This window comes from Crinia signifera, chromosome 7 (assembly GCF_055691185.1).
Source record: "Crinia signifera chromosome 7, ASM5569118v1, whole genome shotgun sequence".
NCBI classification, from domain to species: Eukaryota; Metazoa; Chordata; class Amphibia; order Anura; family Myobatrachidae; genus Crinia; species Crinia signifera.
Window position 1 is genome coordinate 101,304,882 of NC_139223.1, and position 18,650 is coordinate 101,323,531.

General features: G+C 42.0%; 1 protein-coding gene across 3 annotated transcripts in view; it reads left to right on the forward strand.

The window, feature by feature from the left end:
• Positions 1–18,650, forward strand: part of GLS (glutaminase) — a 380,288-nt gene that overhangs the window by 205,974 nt on the left and 155,664 nt on the right. For all 3 annotated transcript variants that reach the window (XM_083153555.1, XM_083153554.1, XM_083153556.1), the window contains one exon: positions 17,427–17,459. In XM_083153555.1, coding sequence (XP_083009681.1) covers positions 17,427–17,459 — 33 coding nt within the window. The remainder of the gene's footprint in view (positions 1–17,426; positions 17,460–18,650) is intronic.

The following is an 18,650-nucleotide window of genomic DNA, read 5'->3' on the forward strand; positions in this document are numbered from 1 at the left end:
GATTCAGATCTGATCACCAGTGATTATCAAAGGACTGCACATACTGTACATATGGATCATGTTGTGCATGATCATGTTGTGCATGAGAGAGCCCATGCACACAAAACCAGAGACTGCTTTGTAACGCAGGTCAGACGCTGGCTGACTGGCAGGAAGATGCCATTTGGATAAGGGACTCGGCCGTTTAATAGGAGTGATCGCGAAAAACTCACTCGGGACCAAGGCATTTTCAGGGAGGGAATCTAAAGTCTGTGCTGGCCACAATCATCACATACTTATCGCAGCACAGATTAAGTTCATGGCTACTCAGGCTGCTGCACACACTGGGGTGGGGGGGGGGGGGGTGCAGCAGTTGTGATCTTAATGTAGAGTTCTGTGCATCCAAGAAGAGCATTTATGCCTGCAATCTTGAAAAACACTTAATTTGCGTGATGACCCAATTGGCGGCAATTATCCATTTGTACACCATCCGATGGAAATAACGAGAATTGAGAATCTCTATGCTCAGATTAGCTTCTGTCCATATTAGCATATACTGTAGTCACAAATGTGAATGGCTAAAGATAACAACTATTGCAAGAACAACCACATCTGAATTAGAGTTCTGGAGATATGATGGCAAGTGGTCACATTTTGAAAATGAACTTTCTATCACCTTATCCTTTTTTTGTTTTAATAGATTATAGTAGAATAATTATTTTTGGGTGATATACATACTGTAGTCTGAGTGCAGAAGGAGTATTTTGTTCTAACTCTTCTATTAATGATTTCATTTATGCTGTTTCATGACAAATCAACTCCTCTTAAAATACTTGGGTTAGTTGCTGTTCCTAGACTGTACTTCGATTATTGCTGCCAATAGTACAGATGTAACCTTATACATCTCAATATGCCACACAGCATAAGATGTCTGGCATGAGTGAGCGGACCGGTCCCGTGCAACTCCACTAGAGTTTGGCATCCCTACAGAAATACATCTTAATTGTTACACGTTGTGACTAGGATGCACCAGAAGACTGTGCTGATTAATATCCACTATGTAACCGTTTTATGTCTGTGTGCGGAAGAGTTTGATGAAACACATTGGAACTTGGCATGCAAGATAATCATCTCACTTTGTATACTGAGGCAGAGACTCGGTCACATACAGATATACAAGTGTCACATATCAGATTAATCAATATAGTCTCCTGGTGCTTCCTAATTGTGTTGTGACTAAGATGCAGTTTCCTCAAAAATGATGCCTAGAAGAGTCTCACATTGTATTGCGTGTCAAGTTTGGAGCACTTGCGGCAAAGATGTATGAGAACATATCTGTATTACAACTTTATGAACAATTTTACAATTTCTTTGTAAGTGATAAAACTATAACCTTCAATAATTAGTTTCTGTATGAAGAGAACACAGCTGTTTTTGCTGAGCTTGAAGTAGAGCGGATAACCTCTTTCTATGTGACAAGCCTCAGGAGGTCATCAAAAACTATTCTTTTCAGGTGTGCATTAGAGATTATTCCACTCTCTAAGAATAATCATGTGATATTCAACAGCATCGGTGCAATAGAATAGTGATCTCAGGGGCTAATTCAACAAGTGTATAAATGTCAGTTTGCGATTTTTGCAGATCAGCACATTCTAAAACTTTGGTCCCATTGAAACTGCATTCAAACGTGCAATGGGGGGAGGCCATGGAATAACGTGGTGGTATTGGACTACTGTGGGGGCAGCAATGCAGCATTGTCGGGGTGTTACATGTCACACACAGCCGCTGTGACCCCAAACATGTCCAGCCTGCGTCTTGCTTTTTATTTTGCAGGGCACATTGCAGGGAGTGGCTGGCTTGCGGGGTCGCCTTGCCCTGTTCTAGGTGGCCCTTTGCTACCTAGTGCCATCCTGTATCAGGCCATCAGTGGCAATAAGTAAGTGGTTTACAGTAGAGATGTGCAGGCTCGAATTTCCCAGATCCAAGCCCGCACGAACGTCATCAATCCGAGACCGGATCCGAGCGGCGCTTGGAGCTTCCCACCTAACTCGAATCTGAGCACACGGGCAAAAAAGTCATTGCCCGGTGCCGGATTCTCGCGAGATCCGCAACTCTATATAAAGAACGAGCATCCGGCGCCATTTTCACTCTTGATTTGAGCTGGTTAGGAGTAGGAAAGTCTGTGTGCGGAGTTAAATTAGTTAGGTTAGGCTTAAGAAGAGCTGTGTTTTATTTTCTGCTGGGGAGACTGCTAGTGCCACTGCTTTCTGGTGTTGTGACTGCTGCACTGCCAGGGGCTGGCTGCCAGGCGCCAGCCCATCAGTGTAATCATACATGATTATGATTGCAGTGTGCACTTGCACTCTTGTAAAATGTGTATATTATTTAACCACTTGTACAGTATACCAGTCTGCTTGTGCATCTGCTGTAATAATACACCCTTGCTGGTGTATTTTTTACAGCATTGGCTTATACATCAGGATCAGACATGTGTATATGACTGGAGTGTGCAGCACTGTTAAACTTATTGACCACTTTGATACCAGTCTGCTACTTGTGCATCTGCTGTATAATTAATAATACCCCCCTGCTGGTGTATTTTTTTTACAGCCTTATCATCCATTGTGTATATGACTGCAATGTGCTGCAGCACTGTTGTTAAACTTAACCACTTGTATACCAGTCTGCTTGTGCATCTGCTGTATAATTAATAATACCCCCCTGCTGGTGTAAACAGCTTTACATAACTAGTACATATTCTCTGCTGGTCCATCTACTCACTGTACTACTGAGTCTGACATAAATACAAATATTAATACATTTACAATGTACTGGTGCATCTAGTAATTAAAATAATATATCTGCTGGTGCATATTAATTCTACTGACATATATATAATATCTCTTTGGTGGTGCGTAATTGACTACCGTATATTTTTTTAGTGGTGCGTAATTGACTACCGTATATCTGTCTGGTGGTGCATAATTATAAATGAACTACCGTATCATTTTTTGGTGGTACTGTATATCTTTCTGGTTTTGCGTAATTGTAAGTTGACAACCGTATTATTGTTTGGTGGTGCGTAATTAACTGCCGTATATTTTTTGGGTTGTGTGTAATTGACTACCGTATATCTTTCTGGTGGGGCCTAATTGATTGAGTACCGCATAATCGTATATAAAATAAATACCTCTCTATTGGTGTATCTACTGCCATATATACTTGCACTCCATTGGTGCGGTGCTGTGGGGTACTATTATATTGCATAACTCCACAAAAATAATGGAGATGCAAAATATGAAGAATCAATTAGGGAAAGATGAAGGGCCGCTTCCTCTTACTTCTGAATGTGCTGCAAATGCAAGTAGTAATGATGACATAGACGATGAGATGCCATCAACGTTGTCTGCCAAGGCCGATGTCCATTGTGAAAGTATGGGGCACGTAAAATCCAAAAAGCCAAAGTTGAGTAAAAGGAGGACCAAAAAAAAAAAAAAAAATTCAAATCATTGGAGGAGAAACGTAAAATTGGCAATGTGCCATTTATGACACAAAGTGGCAAGGAACTGTATGGATCACTGGTGATTCAACTACACATGACCATGCAAGCCCTCCTGCCCCACCTATAGAAATTTGAAGAGATTTCAGCTGTCATCAAAAACACAGCAAACATCTCTGCCTACCAAAGATAACATGTTATCACAAACCCCCAAGGAGAGTCCAAGGGTGTTGGTGTTTGTGATGCCTGACCTTCCCATCGCTGTACGGGAAGAGGTGGCTCCTTCCATTATTTTGCTTAAATGAGGCACCAGGGGGGGGGGGGGGGAACAGTTTTTGTCCATGGGATGAAAAAGCCCATCGTCATGCCTGGGCAGAGGACCAATAAATCCACCTCTACGGTCTGTAAAAAATTTTTTATCCGAATCCGGACAACAAATGTATTGCTATATGTAGCTTATGTAAAGCTCCAATAAGCAGGGGTAAGGATCTTGCCCACCTAGGGACATCCTCCCTTATATGTCACCTGAAGACCCTTCCTAAATCAGTGTTTAGTTCAGAAACGGCGGCTAGCAGTCCAGGGACACCTAAATTCCTTGGTCCTCCTGTTGAAGCCAAGCGCCTGAAAAGCACACAACCAACTCCCTCCTCGTCAATTTCCTCCTTGATCCGGATTGGGGGTGTCCTGCAGGCCATGTCACCAGCGTGACTGACTACCCTTCTATCCGAGATTCCTCTGCAGGATCCTGCAGCGCTACGCCTACTATGCCACTGTTGCTGCTGCTTGGAACCGGTCATCATCACAGAGGGGAAGTCGTAAGACCGATACGGTTTTCACTAAGCAATTGACCGTCCAACAGTCGTTTGCCATGAGGACGAAACACGACAGCAGTCATCCTATGGCAAAGCGGATAACTGCAGCCTTGACAGCTATGTTGGTGTTAGACGTGCGTCTAGTGTCAGCCATCAGTGGAGTGGGATTTGGACGGCTGATGGAGGTATTGTGTCCCCGGTACCAAATCCCGTCTAGATTGCACTTCACTAGGCAGGTGATACCCGTGATGTACAGGGATGTCAGAAAGTGTCCTCAGTGACCTGAAAAATGCGGCTGTACCCACTGTCCACTTATTTACGGACATGTGGACAAGTAGATCAGGGCAAACTATATGACTGTGACTGCCCACTGGGTAGATGCATCGCCTTCTGCAGCAGCTCCTGCACGCCAGCTCCTTCCATGGCAGGCTACGCTGTGTATCACCGGTTTCAGGAAGAGGCACAATGCCGACAACCTCTTAAAAAAACTGAGGGAATTCATCTCCCAGTGGCTTACCCCCCTTAGACTCTCCTGGGGATTTGTGGTGTCGGACAACGCCAGTAACATTGTGCGGGCATTAAACATGGACAATTTCCAGCACGTGCCATGTTTTGCCCACACAATAAATTTGGTGGTGCAGCATTTCATCAGAAGTGACAGGAGCATGCAGGAGATGCTTGGGTGGCCCGCAAAATTGCAGACACGTTCAGCATTCTGCCACTGCCTGCCAAAGGCTTGAGCGGCAGCAAAATCTCCTCAACCTGCCCTGCCATCAGCTTAAACAAGAGGTGGTGATGCGCTGGAACTCTGCCCTATATACTGCAGAGGATGGAGGAGTAGCAAAAGGTTATTCAAGCCTACACGGCCACCTACGACATACAGTAGGCAGAGGAACTGGGCTGAATTTGACGCACAGTGGAGGCTGATTTCCGTGTTGTGCAAGGTTCTCCAGCCGTTTGAACTAGCCACACGTGAAGTCAGGTCCGACACTGCCAGCATTAGTCAGGTGATTCCACTGATCAGGCTGTTGCAGAAGCAGCTGTAGAAAGTGAAGGAGGAACTAAAGCGTAGCAATTCCGCAAAGCATGTCGCTCTTGTGGATGAAGCCCTCCATACACTTTGCCAGGATACGAGGGTGGTCAGTCTGTTAAAGTCAGACGATTACATTCTGCCCACTGTGCTCGATCCTCGGTTTAAAGCGTATGTTGTGTCTTTGTTTCCGGCAGACACAAGTCTACAAAAGGTGCAAAGACCTGCTGATCAAGAGATTGTCATCTGAAGGGGACCGTGACACGGCCAGAGCTCCTCATTCATTTTCTCCCACACCTGTGCCTGTGAGGAAACAGCTGTGATTTCCCACACAACCAGCTGGTGGGGATGCAGGCAGGAGGTAGTTTGGACATCTGGTCCAGACTAAAGGACCTGGCAACGATTGCTGACATGTCTACTGTCGGTGCATTGGATGCTGTCACCATTGAAAAAATGGTGGAGGATTACTTTGGTGACAGTCCTTACCCCCCCCCAGTGTGTACTCCAAAAGAGTTTTTAGTGCAGCAGGGAACCTGGTCAGTGAGCGGCAAAGGAGGTTGCTTCTGCAAATGTGGAGAAGATTATGTTTATAACCAGACGGGTCAGTTAGACCCATACTAAACTTGAAATCTTTAAATCAACACCTTTGGGTGGATCACTTCCGCATGTAATCCCTGCGCTCAGTGCTTAGCAACATAGAGCCTGGGGAATTTTTAGCATTCGTAGACATTCAGTATGCATATCTGCACATACCCATTTGCAAAGAACATCAATCCTTACTTCGCTTTGTGATAGGGGAAACTCATTTACAGTTCCAGGCCCTACCCTTTGGTCTGGCCACAGCACCAAGTGTATTCACAAAGGTGACGGCAGTCATTACTGCGTCACTGAGGCTAAGGGGGATAGTGATCATTCCCTACCTGGATGATCTGTTATTCAAAGCAGAGTCAGAGGAGAAGTTACTGGATCACTTATCAGTGGCAACTCTGTTCTTGCAGGACATGGGTTGGGTGCTCAATCTTCCCAAATCCCATTTAATTCTCTCTCAGAGGTTACAGTTTCTGGGAGTAATCCTGGACACCAATTTATACCGGGTATTCCTTCCAGAGTCCAAAGCAAGGGACATTAGTCAGTTAGTACTAGTTTTACTACAAGCTTCAAGGCATACTGTCTGGCAGGGGGTGAAGCTCCTCGGCAAGATGGTGGCGACTTTTGAGACTCTTCAGTTGGCCAGGTTTCATTCCAGAAAGTTTCAATGGAACATCCTTTCCTGTTGGTCAGGGAATGCGAAAACCATGAAACAGGAAAGTTTACTTCTCTCTCAGGAGACAAAGGAGTCCCTACTCCAGTGGATGGACATAGAGACCTTACAGCTGGGGCGGTCACTATGCTCTTGGGACTGGGTGGTGATAACGACCGACGCCAGTCTCAGGGGTTGGGGGGCGGTTGCCCTTCACCATCGGTTGCAGGGTCTGTGGTCCAAACAGGAATCCAGACTTCCAATAAATATCTTGGAACTTAGAGCAGTCTGGAAGACTCTCCAACAGGCTGAGGATTGTCTGACGGGCCTTATCAGAGTACAGTCAGACAACACCACGGCTGTGGCTTACCTTAATCATCAGGGCGGGACCCCCAGAGCAATGGCGATGCAGGAAGTCTCGCTGATCTTTGTCTGGGCGGAAATCAACATTCCGGTTCTGTCTGCTGTCTTCCTTCCGGGGATCCAGAATGTGGAGGCGGATTCCTCAGCAGGGAGGATCTGCTGGAGGGGGAATGGTCATTACATCTGGTGTAATGGTCATTACTCCCAGATGTGGATATAATGGCATCCAGGAACAACTGTCAGGTTTCGAAATGCTGTTCCACCAGGGACCCAACTGCATGGGCGGTGGATGCCATGACGGTTCCATGGCTCTTTCACCTTGTCTACATTTTTCCTCTCAGCAAGTGCGGTCCATTCTGATTGCTCCAGACTGGCCCAAGAGATCATGGTATTCGGACATTCTGAAGTTGTCAGTGGAATCTTGGCCCCTTCCTTTTCGTCAGGACCTTCTAAAACAAGGGCCATTTCTGCACCTGGACCTAGCTCGGCTCAGTTTGACTGCTTGGCTTATGAGACCTCCTTATTAAAGAAGAAGAGTCTGTCTTATGCAGTTATCCAGACTATGCTTAGGGCTCGTAAGCCAGTCTCTGCTGCTAACTATCATCGAGTCTGGAAGATTTACATCAGGTGGTGTGAATTTCAAAAAGTACACACCTAAAGTGTCAAAGTGTCAAGGTGTCTAGATTGCTAGATTTCCTGCAGGATGGTTTCTCCACCGGATCGGGTCCATTTTCTTTCAGAAAAGGATAGCATTTTTGCCTGAAGTTCAAACCTTCTTACTGGGTGTTACCAGGTTAAAACCACCATATAGGCAACCGGTGCCGCCTTGGAATTTATCTTTGGTTCTGTCTGTCTTACAGAACCCTCCTTTTGAGCCGTTAAGGTCAGCCGACCTTAAGTATGTTTCGTCCAAACTCACTTTTTTGTTAGCCATTGCTTCGGCTAGACGTGTTTCGGAGTTGGGAGCTTTGTCCTGTAAATCTCCACATTAAATTTTTCATGAAAACAGGACTGTGCTACGAACAGTACCTAAGTTTTTGCCAAAAGTGGTTTCTTCCTTTCATTTAAACCAGGAGATTGTGCTCCCGGGGTTTTCCCCTCCAGAAGGGGCAAAAAATAGGGACAAATAAAGGAAGTTGAACGTAGTTCGTGCTTTGTGAATCTACGTGGAAAGGGTAAAGGACATCCGCAAAACAGATCTGTTGTTGGTTCTGTATGATGTGCATAAGAGGGGTTGGCCTGATTCTAAGCAGTCCATTACCAGGTGGCTAAGGTCAGGCATTGCCTTTGCTTACACCAAGGTTGGTAGACCTGTTCCTTCTCGGATCAATGCACACACCACCAGGTCAGTTGCTTCCTCATGGGTTGTGACTCGATGTTAATGGAGCTACAGCGGAGCAGTTGTGCAGGGCTGCCACTTGGTCCTCTGTTCACACCTGTACCAAATTTTACAGGTTCCATGAGTTTGCGTCGGAGGAGGCTTCATTCGGACAGGCAGTGATGAGAACTGGCAGTCTGAGCGTACCCTCCCATAGTACCGGCTCGTGAACGTCCCAAGGTTATCTATGTCACCGGACTGGACAAAAAAGAAAAGGGGATTTTTGTAAGAACTTACCGTTCGAACCCCTTTCTCTGAGTCCAGTCCGGTGACACAGCGATCCCTCCTCTACGCTCAGTAAGTCATACCGTTCATGTGTGTCATGTTATGCTTACATGATTGGGCATTGTACTGAGTTGTGTATCCTTGTGTGCTTTTTAAATTGAACTGAAGCATGGTGGGATGCGGAAGGGGAGGAGCCTGCGTCCAGGGGAAAAAGCTTTCCAGCATAGGTGCCTTGGCTCCTGCGGACCATCCTACATTCCAAATTTAGCTGTGTCACCGGACTGGACTCAGAGAATGGGGTTCGAACAGTAAGTTCTTACAAAAATCCCCTTAATTCTGCGATTTTAGCAGTTTTTATGCTTTTTTTTTTTTTTAAATCAGAACCCAAAATGTTTATGGGGGGGGGGTTTTCAAAACCCATTAGAACTCCAAACCTGAAGGTAATCAGAACTCAAAACCCAAAATGCGAAAAGTGGCCGATGTACATCCCTAGTAGTTTACAGTCATTATTGTAGTCAATGCCCTTAAATCTGTCCATTTACTTTAGCATATGCAATGTTCAGGAGTTATAAAGAGTGCTGAAGGGGTCCTTTGAAATCGCTGTAGATTTTATATTCCTTACAAGGCTGCACATTGATTACAGCAGCTAGGTATGTAGTAGTATATTGATTAGTGTTATGGTACCTTTACCATCAATATCTCCGGTTGCCTCTCAGGAACAGCTCCCATGTATTCTGCATAATTTCCTAGATGATCCAGTTTTGCTGAGGCATACTTGACAGTAGCACTGACCGTTCTCTGCAGTTCTTATCCTTTTGGCAGCCTCTTTGTGGGTAGAATGGACACTGCTGAGTACACAGGGCTGGTTCTAGATCAAGTGGAGTCAGTGTTTATTACAGGTTGAGTATCCCGTATCCAAAATGCTCGGGACCAGGAGAATTTTGGATAACGGATTATTCCGTATTTCGGAATATTTTAATATTTCAATGATGTATTTTGAAGTATCTTGCATTTATGCTGTATAAACACATAATATACACACAAATATATTTTATTACCACATAAAATACACACAAACATATTTTAATTGTTCAAAAAACAAGGTTTCAAAACGTGAAACAAAATGTGTGTACTATCTCAGCACTGAATTTGAATGCCAAGCAATCATTGTCTTGCACATATATAGTGCCAGTTACATATCATGTCCCCAGTGATGCTGTTACATATGTCCCCAGACACACAGAGTCGGAAGGATCGCCAGCACGGGCGTGGCTTCCTTTTGGTCCGACGTTGAGACGTCTTGCTTCCACCTGCGATCCAACCTGCGATCCTTCCGACTCTGTGTGTGCTGTTCCCTGGTCTGCGGCTTGACGGCGGCAGCTGAGTGACGGCGTTTTTCTCACATTGATGTCCGGGCTGTGACGGTGATAAAACTATCTGGCTGGCAAGCATAAGATTTTTAACCCCAATGTATGTGAGCTTTGTTGCATAAGTAAAGTGTTGTTAGATTCTGCTCATTGGTGCGTCTTCTCTATTCCTTTTGCATATATATATATATATATATATATATATATATATATAATCCCTTCACAGGCACACACCTCCAAAGGGATAGTGAAGGCTACATTCCGGGCATAGCACAGCTTTTTCACAGTCTATACCTGTTTTTTGAAGTGCACATTGACAGGCACCGACCAGCAGAGATATCTCCCTAGGACAGTTCGATCTAATACAAGTCACATGTCCCACATGGAGCAACTATTTAGAACCTCTAAAACCTACTAAAGCTCTCCATATTACCTTGCATGTATTCAACCTCTAACAAGGATAAAAAACCCAGCGTAGAGAGAGAGAGTTTATAAGCAATATCGCCTCTCTGAATTATTATACAAATAACCCCTGGTAGGGGACACATCCCACCCTTGAGAGTCGTGAGGACCAAGTCAATGATTTTCGCAATCCCCTGATGAAGTCCCTATAGGGACGAAACGCGTTGGGTACGATTGTTATGCTGTTTAGAAAATCTCTGAAATCCTGTGTGGTCCAAAAGTACCACGACCGATGTGGTGAATTAGAGACTTTTTAATAAATATATATTTTGGACTATAATCTTTGGACTTTACTGCTTCGTACTAAGCTAAAAGGTTGTTTAGACCCAATCATTAATAGGGCTAACCAAGGGCGCCAACTTACAACTGTTATCCATACTCTCCCTTCACCTCATCCAACAAGAGGTACTCGTAAGTCCGGCAGCCTAGAAACGTCTATTAATAAGAAGTGGCGCGAAACAGGAGTCTGTTCTCTCTCTCTCTCTCTCTCTCTCTCTCTCTCTCTCTCTCTCTCTCTGTATGTATATATATATATACATATATATATATTTATACCCCTTTGCTAATTATATGGAGAACTCTCGATCTCTCTCAAATATAGGGAAAATAGGGAAAGGTATATATCGTGGGCAATAAAATGGGGTACATAACACTTATGTATATTGTATCCATTCAGTCCAGAGCTAAAAAAACTTTTCCTTTTGTTATGAGTAAGTGACATATATATGTCATTGGGTCATACCATGTCTCATCTAAGGTCCAAAAGAGGGGAGAGGGGAAGGTTTTGAAAAGATGGTCGGGGATTTGGACGATACCATGTAAGACTATTGTAGTAGTTTGGGATATTTTCGGGAAGAGGAGGAATAGTCATCTAGATCACTGTATTTACAGTAGATCTACGGCTTCATTCAGCCCTCCTGGATGTGTAGAATCCATCTTGTACATCCAGTACACCTTCTGCCTGCATAAGGTATTATATCTGTCTCCACCATGTGGGGTTCTCTTAATATGTTCCAGACCAATTAACCTCAGACTTCTCTGGTCCCCTGCATGGTGTTCTTCAAAATGTCTGGATACGCTGTGTGTCTGTATATGTTTCATTATGTTTCGTCGATGTTTGAGAAATCGAACTTTGATTTTACCCGTTGTGCGTCTTATGTAATAGAGTTTACATTGACAACTTAACATATAAATTGTGTATCTGGTAGTACAGTTTCTGAAGCTGTCGGTCTTTGTGTTTGTTCCCTCTGTATTCTATAGAGTGACACCCCCTTAGTTCAATATGCTCACATGTGATGCATCTGTGTGCACCACATCTGAAAAAACTCTTCGGTTGGCATCCTAACAATGTATTGGGTCCTTCTTCTCCTGGCGTGGGTGCAATTGGTTTAAAAAACTCTGGGCTACGGAATTTTTTTTTTTTTATTATTTTTTTTAAGACAAATAATGATTTAGTTGGGATAACATCTACAAGGAGAGGGTCTTGTTTCAGTATTTAATAATTTCATCCAACTATTCTCCTAATCTCATCTGAATAGCTATTGTATGTAGATATGTATGTAACTTGTTGGTTCTTATCATTCAGCTGTTGGCGTTCTTTCTGTTTAGTAGTAGTGTTTCCCTATCGAGGGATGTCACTTCCTCATAAGCCTTTTTGTAAACCTTTTTTTGGATAGCCTCTTCGTGTAAATATAGCTAGCATGTCTTCTGCTTACTTTTCAAATATTTCTCTTATTTGTACAGATGCGGTATAATCGTAGTAACTAGCCTTTAGGGATTCCCTTTTTCCAAGGGGGATAGTGGACACTGTCATAATGTAGATAGGCATTTGTGCCTACTTCTTTTATGAAATTAGAATTAATTATAACTGATCCTTGTGCCTCGAGAGTCCGCTCCAGGAACGTAGTCCGTTCCCTATCTAAATTGTGTGTAAACTGTAAATTGTAAGTGTTGGCATTTAGGTGATCAACAAAAGAAAGTGCCGAAGTGTGATCCCCATCCCAAATAATAAACAAATTGTCATTATAATGGCCGTAGAGGACCTGATTTGCTCTGAACTCTCCTTTACTGATGTACCTTTGCTCCACCTCCCCCATATAGAGGTTTGCGTAGCTCGGAGCGAACCTGGTCCCCATGGCCGTCCCCATCACCTGTAAGTAAAAACTTACATAGTTACATAGTAACTAAAGACTTGCATCCATCTAGTTCAACCTAGACCTAGTGTACTGAAATAAAAAGTAATTGTGAGAAATAGAATATGTGATAAAACTTTTGTGTCTCTCCCCCAGGTCCCCTCTCCCCCCATCTTCTTGCAGTCTTCGAGTAATTAACTGTATCCCAATTCATGGGGGATATTTAAGTAAAGGCTCTTAAAGTCTAGGGTCAGGAAAGAGTATGTGTCTTTCCATTAAATATCTTTTATCAGTTGTAGGAAGTGTATCGTATCTTTTACATTGGACCTGAGGGTAGAGACACGTGGCTGGAGGTGTGAATCAACATAAAATGATAAATTGGAAGAAAGTGATTGAACACTTGAAATAATAGGGCACCCAGGTGGTGAGGTGAGGGTTTTGTGGATTTTGGGCAAATGATAATAAATGGGTGTAGTGGGGTGCTCATTGTATAGGAAACAGAGTTCCTCTCTGGATTTGACTCCATCTATTTCTGCCTCTTTTTAGTAGTTTCAGTGAAATAAGACTAAAGTTTTAAATGGGATTGCTGACCCGAGAAGTCTGAGATTAATTGGTCTGGAACATATTAAGAGAACCCCACGTGGTGGAGACAGATATAAGACCTTATGAAGACAGGAGGTGTACTGGATGTACAAGATGGATTCTATACATCCAGGAGGGCTGAATGAAGCCGTAGAGCTAAATACAGCGATCTGGATGACTATTCCTCTTCCAGAAAATATCTCAAACTAGTACAATAGTCTTACATGATATCGTTAAAATCCCGACCATCCTCTCAAAACCTTCCCCTGCCCCATAACCATATAATACCAAAAATGTTCGCCATGAATGCTCTTTGTATATAAACATAGCTGTAGGAACATAAGCATGCTTTAAACCAGGCATATCCAACGTTGGCCCTCCAGATGTTGTGAAACTACACATACCAGCATGCTTTGCAATAGTTTTAGCATTCTCTAATAGCAAAACTGGCAATGCATGCTGGGATGTGTAGTTTCACAACATCTGGAGGGCCAACGTTGGACATGCCTGCTTTAAACTGGATCTATAAGAAAAGTACCAGTATCCATATTTATTTATTTTTATATGTATTTGTTTATGTCTCCATTGTTTTTACTTAACTTTGTACTAATTATTATTGTTCATTTACTGCATACATTATCTATATATTGCCTATATATTAATTGCATTATGTGTGTATTCACTGTATCATATAAAACTGCACATGCGCACCACAAGTAGATATTGTATTCAGTGAGCTGTAATTAACAAAGAAAATGAAACTAAATAGCGCATCTTTAAGAGGGACATAAAATAGAGTGACACCTCTGTCCCTATATCTGGTGATGCTGGGAGAAAAACCCAGAGCAGTAGAAGCTGTAGCGCTACCTGGCATTGAAAAACCGGAAGAACGGACTCCGCCATCTTTAAAATGGGCAGAGATAGATATAATACATTGCCTGAATACACGGCACTGGTGGAACACATGTGCGGTTCAAAAGCCTGGAAATGACGTATCCGGATTTCCGGAAACGGGCTATGTATACATTTTACTAAATCATGACTTTTTAACACTTTCTAATACTCATTTATTTATTTTAAATTACCAAAATAGGTTACGTTTTGTCTCCTATTCCTTAAAACATAAGCCTATACCCAATATTAAAAACTAATAAGATCTAACAATTAACATGCAACAGGTGCTCATTATCTACCCCATTATTATGGGTATAAAATAATGGTACATGGTACTCCAGATATCACCTTGAGAAAGCTGTAAAGCGAAACGCTTTGGTGTAATACAGCATGGACACCCACCACCTGGACCCTGAATTTGTCCTCAACATTTGTGACCGGACCAGCTTCCCTAACCACCCCAGCAGCTGTGTATTATTGGGACTCAAACTTTGCCGGTTCATTAAGTGGAACCCAATGCCAGCAGGCATTCCCTGGGCAGGAGAACACAGTTTCTCCCACAAAGTGCTTGCTACATAAATCGGCCTTCAACACTTGGGGCATATCTAAGGGAAGCATCATAGGAATGAACACAGGACACTATTCCATCTGGACTTTGGGTGCTTATCCAGGCTAATACAATTTTTCTTGGTACCAGCTGTTTTTAATATTGCTATTCAGCAAATATACTTGATGCTTTTTCACATTCATTGTATTTAGTTTACTTTATTAAATCTGATCAATACTTTTACACCTGTTGCATGTTCTTAGATATAGCGCGGTTTCGCACCCCCTTTTTACCTACTTCTACTCTATTTGGGCTTTACTCCCAAATTGCTGAAACTGCAGCTTGAGCAAACCCACTCCTCCCTAGGCATCCTCTTAGGACACCTAGTGCCCTAACCCCCCCAGAAAGAAAACCTGCCCCTTGCAAATCTGTGAGAGAATTGCGAATAGATCGCTATAATTTGCGAATTCATATGCAATTCAATCACCTTCAAATTGATTTTACAAGTCTGTGCAAAAGTGGGAAAGTCTGATATTTCCACAACTCTGTGACAGACAGGCAGCTCGAGGTTGGATCTGACGTAACACACCCTCCCTTAAAACGCCTGGGCATACCTACCTTTTTTTGTGACAGTCCCAGAAAATGGCAGGTGTCCACCCACAAACGGTGACTTCTTGTCTATCAAATTATGAATGTATTGCAACTTAGATATTTCCACTATTTCTATTGCAATTTTGTCTCACACATGTGCACAATGATTCGAACGCATGTGCAATTGTTCGATGATCAAAAGGATTGTGATTTGCGCTATAGCTAATATCCCCAATGGTCTGTACAAATGTACTAATGGATATTAGTGTTTATGCCACTGCATTTTTTCCAGTTCCTATAGATTATGATTCTTTAACATTGGAATCAAACTGTGTTTTGCTACATTGTTGTGCTCGTCACTGGATTTTATTTTTGCATCTTGCATTTTATGGCTAGTATCCAATTTTCACTGATAATTTACATACTGCAAAAACAGAGACAAATATCCCAATATAATTTTATCGGGCTATCCAATTATAGGGCCTTATTCAAAGTTGATCACAAATGCAAAATATTTCTCAAATGCAAAATATTTCTCAAATGGGCAAAACCATGTGCACTGCAAGTGGGGCAAATGTAACATGCAGAGAGAGTTACAGTAGATTTAAGTAATTTGTGTTTAAACTGATATCTAAATTGCAGTGTAAAAATAAAGCAGCCAGTATTTACCCCGCACATAAACAATATAACTCCCCCCAAATGTGTCTTTCTGTACATTACATTTACCCACCTGCAGTGCACGTGGTTTTGACCATTTTAGACACATTTTGCATTTGTAATCAACTCAAGCCCATTTTTTATCATATGGTAAATTACACTCTTTATTTTTTAGCTGATAGCACATGGGGTCTGGGATAACTTCCCGAACCAATGTGTTTATTGTAAAAAGAAAAACATGTTCCTGGCAGCTGCTTATTGCAGATGTTTTGGGTGCCTGAGTCGATTGAATCAATAATAATAATAATAATAATAATAATAATAATAATAATAATGTTACTTACTGTATTTGCTGGCGTATAAGACTACTTTTTTCCCCTGAAAAACATGCCTCCAAGTGGGAGGGTCGTCTTATACGCTGGGTGCACTTATATAGCAAACTCTATATTTTGAGTGGAAATGTTGGGGGGGTCGTCTTATACGCCCAGTCGTCTTATACGCCCAGTCGTCTTATACGCCGGCAAATACGGTATATAGCACTTTTCTCTGAGTAGGACACAAAGGGTGAAATTTAATAGGATGAGAGATTTGGTAAGAAATCTCCAGTTTTTTAAAAGCGAGAAACATTTACACTTCAAAATTAATCTGGTTTTGCAGTGTAAATGATTGCCGCTTTAAAAACCTGGAGATTTCTTACCAAATCCCTCACCTTCTGAATCTTTCATCCTATTAATTACCAAAGTGCTTTACATTTGCCTTTTACAGCACACAAAACAAGCTTAACAGTGATTATTATTGAAATTATTGAGAGAACAGGAAAGTCTTGAAGAAAGTTCCATAGAGTCAGAGACAGATTCTAGGTGGGGTAATTAATACTCTGACGGCAAGCTATGATAGCTCACCGTCATAGTATTCAACTCCCTCCCCTTCACTCGCGGTTTCCACCTCGTTGGTTCCTTTAGGCGAGGTGGAAATGGCGAGTGTGGCTATTAAAATGGCGAGGCTCGCCACAAAATGCAGCGGACTCACTGCATTTGAGACAAACCTCACCATTTAAAGGAATCCTTGCTGTCCTCTGATGGTGAGGATTCTGGACAAACATTGAATATGATGAGGGGATTTGACGGTGAGGATGGCTTTTCCTCGCCAAATATAAGCCATCTTTGCCATAGAAAACCCCCTTGCCCCGTCATTGAATACCGCTCTAGGTATTGTTAATAATCCATCATCTTCAGATCACAGTAATCAAGATGGGCAGTAAGGAATCCGAATCTGCTTCATGTACTGTGGGCTCTGGTCATAAAGGGCTGTGAAAGTCATTAAGCCAATCTTAAAAGCAATTCGCCATCTTATGGGCAGCCAGTGAAGGGAGAAAAGAATGGGTATAATGTGGCTGGTGCAGGGCTGGTTGGTTAATAGCCTGACAGCTGCATTTTATAGCATCTGCGAGCGGTACATTTCTTTTTTGGGAGACCAAGATAAGTACTATTTAGTGTGGCTAATTGCATAACCCTGTGAAGGTCCATTATCTTGTTCATTTGTAACTATTTGTTTCTAGCACTGAAAATCAATGTAGCAATGCCAGTGTAACTGAAATTTACAGTATAAGTGATTTTGTTTTCACTTCCGGAGCTTACGTGTTTTTTTTTTGTGTATTTTACCACACAGCAAGGATCAAGCAATGCAGAGAAATTTGATTATGTAAGTAATGTTTCTTATTGATAAATTAAAAAATAAATGGGACAGGGAGCCCCAGTCCTGGTTTTGCATATCACTTTGACCTTAAATTATTTGTTTTGGTCCTGAACCACCAATTTGCACACCCCAGGGTGTCTATGCACACGGTTTGGAAACCGCTGCCATAGGGGGAGACCCATCAGCCAATTAGCCCCCAACTGTCATTGGTATTAAAAATATTGAGGCCTTTGAATCACAGTATATATACAGCATTAAAGTTTACATGGATATGTAGTGAAGATTATATATATATATACAGTATATATATATATATATATATATATATATATATATATATATATATATATATATATATACAGGCAGTATATTTAAAAAAAAAAAGGAAAAAACATTAAATCACAATAATTGTATGACTTGTAGTAAAAGCAGGTTTATACTTTCCAAGGGAGTTAGGAGAAAGATTCAATGTTGTAATATGTATAAACTAATTGATGCAAAGTTTCTATATCACTTTTTCTTAATTTTCCCTAACTGTCATCTTACATGCTGTGTTTGAAAAATAACAGAAGCTGATTAGTTGGTACTTTTTTCTCCAAGCTTTGATAAGTATCCTCCTTAATACACTAATAAATGTTACAGCATGGGCCTTGATTTAACCATGCATTGTTTTTTTTATTTTATATTATTTAAAATTTTGAATGTATTCTGAATCTCAGTGATGCCATCAATATACATTCACTCCATTTTCCAACTAGCCGATGCAGAAGACTTTTTAAATCTTAATTTGGATAAGAGATACTCAACTTGTATTAAGATAACAAGCTCAATCGCCTAATTTGCTTTGGTTTATTTCAATTTAATGTCTGTGATGTAGTTTTTGTGTGGATCTTATGTTATACTGATGCTGTAATTGGACTGTCATCAAAAAAGTTATACAGCTGTGATAGGGCTAGTTTTATCTGTTCAACCTCTGGAATGTTTTTAGCTGTTGAGAGATGGCTAAAGACACCCCCGTAGCCGGTCTGAGTGGCCCTCCTACCCACCCGGGAGTCAAGTACAGGGGACTTCTTGCGAGAGGTCGGTAGATCTTGCGAGATTCCTCTTAATTAACAGCAACCGGAGACTGTCAGTCCTATTCAGCGGCAGCAGCATGACAATTTGTAAGAGACATTTTTACATATGGCCCCCGAAGGA